At 39.8% G+C, this 9873-nt stretch overlaps 1 protein-coding gene across 1 annotated transcript in view; it reads right to left on the bottom strand.

Moving 5' to 3' along the window:
- RNF145 (ring finger protein 145) overlaps positions 1-9873 on the bottom strand; it is a 35169-nt gene that overhangs the window by 21658 nt on the left and 3638 nt on the right. Inside the window, exon 2 of the mRNA XM_008949143.1 lies at positions 2273-2381. Within this exon, the coding sequence (XP_008947391.1) occupies positions 2273-2381 (109 nt within the window). The remainder of the gene's footprint in view (positions 1-2272; positions 2382-9873) is intronic.

Below are 9873 nucleotides of genomic sequence, written 5' to 3' on the forward strand. Positions count from 1 at the left end.
GCAATCTTTACACGTTAAAGTAATTCTTAGTCTTGCAGATAAGGAAACAAACACTTAGGAAGTTGGGTGACTTGTCAAGGTCACACAGACATGGGAGTCTGAAGTCAGAGCCTGACTAGAAAATTCAGATATTCTTATTCCCAGACTTGCAGCTGAACCACAAGCTATTTCTGGGGTGGAAAAAAGCATTGAAAGCTGGTCTTTCAGCAGCTCAGAATTTCCAGGACACTGCAGAGTCACAAGTGCCAGCTGATTTTGGTCTTGTTCTATAATTTGCATTAACCAGATTGGCCTCAATATGAGACCTCTTCATCTGTCTTAAATACCATCCCAACTGGTAGCACAGCTCATGGGAAGTTTTCAGCTCTAAGCAGAATTACTACCAAAAACCAACTCAGGAACATTTGCACATGTGACTGCTGTGCGTCTTGTTATGATCAGGCTGCTAAATAAAAACATCAGTTGGAACTGGATAGTTTTGGCAACAAAAGGAGTAGCTCCACTAACATATTGTGTTACACTCTACTATTTTCAATATGAGAACTAATAGGATTCAAAAATTCTTTTGAAAAGCTAATGCAAGCAACACTGCCCACATCACACAAAGGCTGCTGCTGAGAACCCCTTGCACGGTGCTTCCTTCCAAACCAAGGCAGCCTCATATCTAGGGAACGGGTGAGCTCACTTAAAACTGTCAGCAACTACATTTGCTTTGCAAACTAGCTAGGGAATACTCCTGGACTACTTGAATCCAAGACATCTTTTAATTAAATATATTTTTTGGTGCCAGTTAATGCAAGACTTAATTAAAGTCTTTATTAACTCACTCCAGAAGCATCAAATAGAGAAGATCTTAGTACGAATACACCAAACAGTCCAAGTAATAGTTACCCATTTCAATGAAACCTGTGAAGTCTGAAACCTCACAAAGCAACGGAAGTCAAAATTCACACTACACAGAAACACAAACAAAATAGGTATAAAAATCGAAACAGTGCTATCCCTTAATCTAGCAATCAAAATTCATACCATCTCCCTTTGTTTTAAAGAATCTGAAGATCCACAATGGCAAAAAGATCTCTAGCTGTAAATGTTCTGGACAGAAGCTCCGTATCCAACAGGCGTTTCTTACTACCTTTATTTTTATGTCAGCATAAGTTCTTAAATAATCCTTAGGTTGCTTTTTCTAATAGGTAAGCCTACCCTATAAGAAATATGAAAAAAACTGAACCTTTAAAAACTCAGGAATCCCCTGAGGAGGCTAAGAAACCCTCTTTCCTTCCTACCCAGGCAATAAGGGGCCATAATTCCTCTCTTGCACTCTCATCCACTCAGGAAATCATTAACTGCAACTCTGACATCCAGAACAGTGCTTTCTCAAGTCACCACAAAACCTTCATCAACACTTCCCTGACCTGCAGTATACCAAGTAAGAAACATGCCAGCAAATGCTTTAGAACAAGTTTTGACACAGAAACAAAAAATATATTACTTAAGTCAACCAAAAGCACAATTTTAAATGTTTCCCATCAGTAGGCACCAGAACAAATCAGGCTCAAGTCCACATTTTCAAAACGTCCTATGCAAAGCCATTAATGTGATGAGACTCTCCTTGGTTCCAATTAATCTTCTTGTCAGTATGGCAGCTACACTGGCTTTCAACAGATCCAGCTGCAGCCAAACGAAGGTGATCCAACTCTGACTCGTCAGATCCAAAAGTTCCTCTTGCTCTGCATTTAGGATCCAAAATGCCTTTCTTTTTGTTTCATTGTAAAATGTATTACATAAGCAAAGATTAATTTAACAATAAATTCCACTATTACTTTACTTTCACCATTTCTGTGTCTCTATTTTCTCTCTCATCGTATGTGCCAGGAAACTACAAGTAATGTCCCGTCTGCTCTGTAGAATGCTCCAGTGTTGAAAGCACGTTAGCTGAGCCATTGAGTAACTCAGACTATTACATCAGGCAACATACTTAGTCTCACAATAAATGTTTTATCTCCTCAGATTAACCAACATTACACGCTACAGAAATATAGATCAAAATTTCTTTTAAGTCAATTAAAATAAACCAGAACTACTTGACTGCATATTTAATTTTATAAACTTATTTCAAGACAAAGAACAGCAACATATATTTGTGTGTCTGGTATAGAACAAAGGCATCCACAAAACCATACCTATCCCATTCATACAAAATACTCAGAAAATATCAGTCATTTTTCTAATTCCCAAACTAAGCAAACAAAGTTAAGCCATTTGTTCTTACCTGGAAATTTGGTGCCCAGCATAAAGCAGCAGTGCAGTCAAAAAGTACAGGTAAAGCTGAACCAGGTGTTGCCTTGGTAAAGTTAGGAGAACAACACTTAAGATGTAACCTGTAACAAAATGCAGAGGTTGGAATTTCAGAAAAACACTAATTCCGAATTTCTGAACATGAATTAACACAAGTTATTAAGATCGCTTTAACCAGCTTTGTTTTCATTTTGTTTTAAAATTCATGTACCTACACTTTCCTCTCCTCAAAACACAAAGCACACAAAAAGCCCTGCCACTTTTTCTTTTTTTTCCTTCATGAACAGAAATAGCTCTACTAGCTTCTGCAAGATTACATCTAGATGTCAAGGAGTGGACTTGAACCACAGAATTTTAACAAGACTTAATTAACATAACCTATGCCACAAAGGGAAAACTGGCCTAGGTCTCCCTTCTCTTCCAAGAGAAAGCAAGTTTCAGTGTTGCAGGGAAAATAGCTTATCCATCCAACAAACTCACTCCACCAAGGTAAAAAATTCTTTTATTCAAGCAAAGGACACACAGAAGACTTTTCCATGTTGATAAGCATTACACATTTTAATTCTTCCACTGTGTCTTCATTGTTTAAAAGACACTTTGCATGCCCATAATTTGAGATGGGGACACAGCCTGTTCTCCATACTAGCAATATTAAAGCACATTCAAGCTATCAGTGGTGCATAAACCAAGGACAAGACGTGGCACAGCCTGGGATTTGTAGGCATTTAATCAGCAGTTCTTCTTGTTAGCATTCAGTAAGATTGTGGAAAAAGACCTGAAGCAGATACGGTTTTACTCTTCAAGACCACAGCCTGGCTGCTTAGCCAGCCTCGCCCAACAAGCAGAACACTGATCCTTTTTTCTTACCTGCTCTCATGAGGGCACTTAAACAGAGCAGTACTTTGAAGTCCACTTCACAACTGGGTGGTACATGTCCATCCAGACAGACTGCAGGTCAAAAGCCCAGCACATGTTGCCCTTACTAACCTTCCTTTCCGAGCCCTCCACCCAATGCAGCGCAGTCACGCTCTCTTTCTGAAGGTCACCTTAAGCACGTGGCACTGAAATCAATTTAGGAAAAAACCCAGTAACAGCTAACAACTTCCCTGCAGCCAAGAACAAAACACTACAGAAGAACTTACCCTGACACTTACAGCTATACTAGTCACATTACATTTCAAGTTTCATCCATCCATTCAGCAGCACTAGGCACAGCCTCTTTAAGCCAGTTAATCTATAGGTTCAGCTTTTTAAAAAGAATGTAACTCAGGATTAGGTACTTGTAAGTAATGAGACAAGCAGTTGCCATGACACCTTGGGAAAACGTTATGTCCCCACAGTTGAAAAAAACTCAAGTAATTGGTAAGTTCCTTTGATTAAAATGAAGTATCATACAAGTCACCATCATTAGTTTCTGTACCGTACCCATATGATCAGAGGATCCACAAAAATGATCAGAGGACTGGAATACACCTCCCATGAGGACAGACTGAGAGAGATGAGGTTGTTCAGTCTGGAGAAGAGAAGGCTCTGGGGAGACCTTACAGCAACTTTTCAGTACTTAAGGGGGGCTTGTCAGAAACATGGGGACAATCTTTTTAATAGGGTCATTAGCGACAGAGGTAATGGCTTTAAAATAAAAGAGGGAAGATTTAGACTAGATAGAAGGAAGAAAGTTTTACCGCACTGAGGCTGGTGAGACACTGTCCCAGGTTGCCCAGAGAGGTGGTCAATGCCTCATCCCTGGAAACATTCCAGGTCAGGCTGGACAGGGCTCTGAGCAACCTGACCTAGTTCAGGACATTGTGTTCACTGCACAGCGGATTTAACTAGATGACCTTTAAAGGTCCCTTCCAACCCAAACCATTTTTTGATTGTATGATTTTTATTTTGAGCTTTTTAAAGGGGCCTGGAACACAGCACTACAATAGTTTCTTTCTAGGAACTGTTTTATACAGAATAACATTTCTAGTTAATACAACATAGAAGTTCTACACAGTGAGTTTTCTTAGTAAACACTGGTATTTTATGGAATTTATCTTCTCTGTTCACCACCTTCCTTCTACCAAATACAAAAGCTATGACAAGATAAGACCATGTCAAGAGCAGGAACTCCTCAGTAGAATCTCCATTAAGACTTTTAACTAGTTTTCACTACACCACAGCATCATGAGCCAGCTCCAGCAGCTCTCACACCATTTGCAGACATTCTTAACACCTCATCTCTGCTGTATTCACCACCTTGCCTTAACCGCTTAGCTAGGAACAATTCTCCCTGCAGAACAATCCATGTGGCACAACCATGGACACCACTGCAGTACTCGTGTTGAATCTCTCTAAACCCTTCCTTCTTACTGTAGCCTGTGACTCACCTTCAGGTGGAGAACTAAATGGAGTTTATTATGTAGTCTTTTATTCCTCTATTACTCTAAAAATAGTCTAAGAATATGTTTACTGTATCTGCATTTAAGCTCTGCCATCTTCTTTACCTTATTCTATCACATCAAAGTCTGCTCCTTGGCCACATGATGATGTAATTGAGTGGTGCTAGGACAATTTGTATAACACAAGACATTTTAGAGGGCAGGAACTGTGCTCCCAACAGCCATGTTACATAGCAGCATATTAGAAGTGACTGAAGTTCGTTCTTGTCTCCATGATCACGACTTTCGCGAAAATATAGCAGCATATATTGAAGGAGTGAAAAAAAGCATCCAAATACAAATCAAAAGATGAGGAGAATACTATCTGTGCCTTTTAAACAGAGGGCTTCCAAACAGCTCAGATGCTTGTAACACTGCACCAGGAAGCAGCACAAAACAACCAAGGTTACTGCAGAAGCTTGAGCAATGAACTCCACTGCTCACGAGCTTGGGCTGGAATTCAAATGTTCACTTTGAAGCAGCCGTTTGCTTTAATTTTTAAGATTTTGAAGAGGGGGAGAGTCAGAGACATTTAAAGTCGTTTCACTCTTATTTACAATTCACTCTTGTGACTTGATAAGGAGAAATTTCAACACTTCATACTGCAATATTTGCATTTTTGCTGCAGAGGCCCTATTCCCAAAGTAGTACCAACCTTGCTTTTATCAACAACGCCTCTTTCAAAAATAAAAAAAAAGCTCGTCACCAAATTGTCTCATTGCAGAAGAAAAGACAGACAAGCTCAAATTCAGACAAACTAGCAGCAAAATCCTATTCCCTTTGTTCTCACACGGACAAACGATGTAATTAGTGCACACCATAAACAAGATTGTACCTCAAATCAAAGGACCAGGAAATAAAATTTCTCACGGCAACTTTATCTAAATCATTACAAGCTGTTTTGATTTGCACCTCCTCTGTTTACAAGAAAACATGATGTTCAGAATATATGTGTGATTCTCCACACACAAGGATTTGCAGTTTGAGAAAGTCACCTTACTGGGTAACCTTCAGGCCTGGGTTAACAGTAACCAATGCTCACTTCATCCAAACCTTTCTGAGCTCTACATCAGCAACAAGCACACCCCTCCCCTCATTTAGGCCATGCTTGCTACTGCCACTCTTGGAACTTGGTGTATAGTCCCTTTTAACTCACCAAATATGTTTTTGTTTAAGTGTAAGGAGCAGGGGCAGTGAAGCCCAATTCCTACCCTGATAAAGAAACCATTGACACACACAGTAATAGAATAGAAGATGAAGAGAGAATAAACTCTTTCCTAAATACAATAGCATTGGCTTAGTGCTAGGTCACCAAGAAACACAACTGCACCCTTAGGCTTCCAGCTGTAAGGAGCACTGCAGAAGACCCATTTTGCCAACCTTACAAATACCCAGACCCACCACTCATGCAGTAGTAGAAGAAAGCAGAGAACTTCTACTGCATCTTGTGCAAGATGGTACAGATTTAAGCCCCATTGCTAGACAAGAAGACATGTATTAACTAGCTCATGATCTCATTTGCAATTTGTTGATTCAGCTAGATGAAAACCTCTCGCAGTGCAATGCTCACTGTTGCAGTAAGTAGCAGCTCACAGACTGCCTTTCAGCAATCTTACTATTTGTCTGCCACCAAGGTGCTTCCCAGCTCCTCTCACCCCATGTTACCTCTCCGCCAACTCAGGTGTCCACGTCTTACCAACATGCTGCACACAACAGAGGCTTCTGGAGCACGATCAAAGTCAAAACCCATCCTCTTTATGAAACACTGTCATGCTCATTTGCATGATTACAGATCCCTTGTGTCCACTTCACATTATTACTCAAAGTTTCCTGCAGGTTTAGTCTAAAAATGAGTACTTTGCACATGAAAGAGTTCATAACACTTCTTAATAAAAATCACACCATCTCTTGGAGTGCCAGAAAGTAAAAGCACAACTGCTTGGATTCTACCAGGAAATTCATTTGAGGGCCCTAACTTCCTACTTACCTGTACTCTATGATGCTAAAGGGTCCATCTCACAGTGACTTGTAAAGTAACTTGCTGTGAAGCACCACGTCACGAGCCACAGAACACTGTCAAAACTCAGTGCGGGATCAGTGCGCTGCTGAGTTAGTCAATCTGTTTCAGCCTAACCCTTGACTGTTGTCATTTCATTTCATTCAGAAAGCTCTGGCCAACACATGAAAGTACCACTAATACAGGACAGACTTCTGAAAGACTGCATTTGATACAGTGAAAGAACTATAACAATTGGCATCATTATATTCAGTGTGTCCAATTCTCAGGGTGGATGATTTTTAAAAGACATACATAGAGAGCTTAAGGTAGTCAAAGAGAAGATTCTGTGGCCTCTTCACTGGAGGCTAGCTCAGGCCCAGAACGAACCCCAACAGCCACAGCCACTTTAAGACACATAAGAGGAGAGACAAAAAGCTCTTGTACATGTTCAACTAGTATTAAGCATCCTGTGAAGGATAATTCAGCCAAATGGGGTCTTCTGAATTGACTGTGACAGCTATACTTCCTCCCAAGCGTAAGACTAGTTCTTCTGCTCTGTTACAAAAGGCAACATCATTCTGCCACCACACAGAATGACCTCTCAGGCATCAGAGGTGTCTGCAACACATGGCTCACGCAAAACACACTCCACTAAAATCAACCTAGAAGCCAAGCCATTCAGAGAGCACTTAATGCCAAAATCCTTTTCAGTCTCAAGCAGCCGCCAAGGCACCAGTACTACCACCACAAAGGGCAGTGTTCATCTAGCCCATTTCACCACTGCTGAGTGAGTATCTGTTCAGGGCAGCGTGAAAATAGTGGGCTTTAAGATGGATTGCATTTTTGGGGGAACGCTGGTTTTGCATGGCAATGCCAAGGCACACCTCTTCCTCACCCTACTACTCAGCCAGAGCTGCCCAAACAAGTGTTATTCAATCCAAGAGGTTCTGTACTTTGAACTAATATGGCAAACATTTTGCCAAAAAAAAATATTGAAAAATCAGTTCTAAACCAAGAAAACACACATCTAAACATACTTGCACACAAGGAAATTAGTAGTTATCCAGTCATGGCACAGTGCAACTACAGAGATCAGAAATCCTGTTATCAACATCTGCACTTCTCTGAAAATAATGCAAACAAACCAATTTACTCATTACTGGGGTACTGCCATCAGTTTCAACAGCTGTTTCTTGAATTTTCAAATGCGTAGCAGATTGGACACTCAAGTATAAATAACCAAAGAAATTATTTAGCAGTATTGTCTGAACAAGTAAAATGGACTTCTTATTCCTGTTCTGTTGTATGATTCAGAGGCTGTTTCTACACAACATACCTAATGATCAGAATTACGGGACTAATTACAACCACAGAACTTGAAGAGCACTGGAAAAGAACACAGAACAGTCACAATGTATTCTAAATTATGAACATAAATTGCCATGTTGTCATTAGACTGGTATTCCATCAACTGAACCTCAAAATTTTGTCTCCTTTCAAGCAAGCTGCCTTTTTTTTTTTTTTCCCAAAAGAAGTGATGTAGGTTGCCAAAAAGAGATACCAGCTTTATACAGCAAAGTTACCATATGCTGAGAAAGCATCTTGGTAAAAAGCCTATGACATAAGGGAAGAAGTATAGGAACTGGCAGTTTGTAGACTTGGAAAGAGAAAAAAGGGTATGCTATATTCTGAGCACAGCATACTCTCTGCCCTCTTCTGTGTCTACCAACTGCAGAATACACTGCATCTTATCCAAAAAGAGCATAGGAAGACATGACAAGCCATTTTTTTTTAAGAAATGGAGACGCAAGTCCATGTTATAAAATTGTATTTGGTTAAAAATAGTTACATTTTAAAATAGTAACACTCAGAAAATAGTTCTGCTATCCATTTAGCTAAATGCCACTGACAGTAGTGAGACAGAGGACAGGGGACAGCAAACCCAGAGATGCTGAACCTGAGCAGCACCTCATGCTCGTTTGCATTAACCGCATTTACGCATTTAGTCATGCATACTCTTCTCACAGCTCTGGGCATTATTCTTCTGCAATGAACCAACTGCATCTTTCTTCTTATACTGAAGCTTCACATGGTACTTCTTACTGTGTTTGTATCTCAGTAGTGTTTTCTTTTAAGAGAAGATGTACCATCAAAAAGCATTCCAAATAAAAGATCTTTGAATTAATGCACAAGAGCTTAAAGAAGTGGGCAGACCACAGCAGAGAACAATCAAACACACACGGGATGGCAGCAAGTTCAGAAGGCTTCTCCCCCCTCAAGCCCCCTTTTTAAAGGCAGCATTCATAACTACTAGTGACACCTAGCAAGCAGCGTGACCAAGCGATTAAGATATTAACTGCACAGTTCAAGAAACCTTGATTACAAACAGGCTTCTGAAATATGACAGACCTTCCACCTATTCCAACTATTTAAAGTTTCTTCATGTTTTCCCCAATATTTTTTTTTCAATAAGAATACAGTTCAAGATAGAAAACTGCTCTTATTTTTATTCTTAGGTAAGAAAGCACTATGTATTTAAGTGTAATTCTGTGCCTTCAGTGTGACAGTAACTCAAATTCCAAGTCTGACTATGATTACAGGGTTAAGCTCATGACACTGAGCTAGATGGGAAGAGGAGAATTTACCAGTTAGCTGAAATAGCATTGCTTGGCCCTTCATAGGAGGAAATTATGTGGTTTCAACAGTTTCCACTTCTTCATCAAAAGAATGAAAAAAGAAGAGACTGTCTTCTCAGAGCTCCTTTACAGTGCAGGGAAAAAAAACACTGAACTCTGGCAGCAGCCACTCAGTCTCCCAGTCTCCCCTACAGAGATATCTGAGATAAAAGCAATTTCAGTTAGCATAGATCTTTCCTGAAGGAGAGGATACTTTAAATTAATATTACATTATTTTAATAGAATCTTAATGAAACCATATTATACCTATAAAAGTTGTGGACAAAAATAGTGGTTTGCTTTCTAAACTTCTTTCCTCCTAGACCCTTCTACCTGGTGATGGACAGCTTTATCAACTGTCAGAATTGTAGCTGGTGATAAGGCACACTACTACCACACAAAGATTTATCGCACACTCCTCTTCAGCAGACTGTCTAGATGGATTACCAAAAAAATAAAAAAAATATTAATTAGGGTG

The sequence above is a fragment of the Merops nubicus genome, unplaced genomic scaffold, assembly GCF_000691845.1.
Source record: "Merops nubicus isolate BGI_N331 unplaced genomic scaffold, ASM69184v1 scaffold23201, whole genome shotgun sequence".
Taxonomy (NCBI): Eukaryota; Metazoa; Chordata; class Aves; order Coraciiformes; family Meropidae; genus Merops; species Merops nubicus.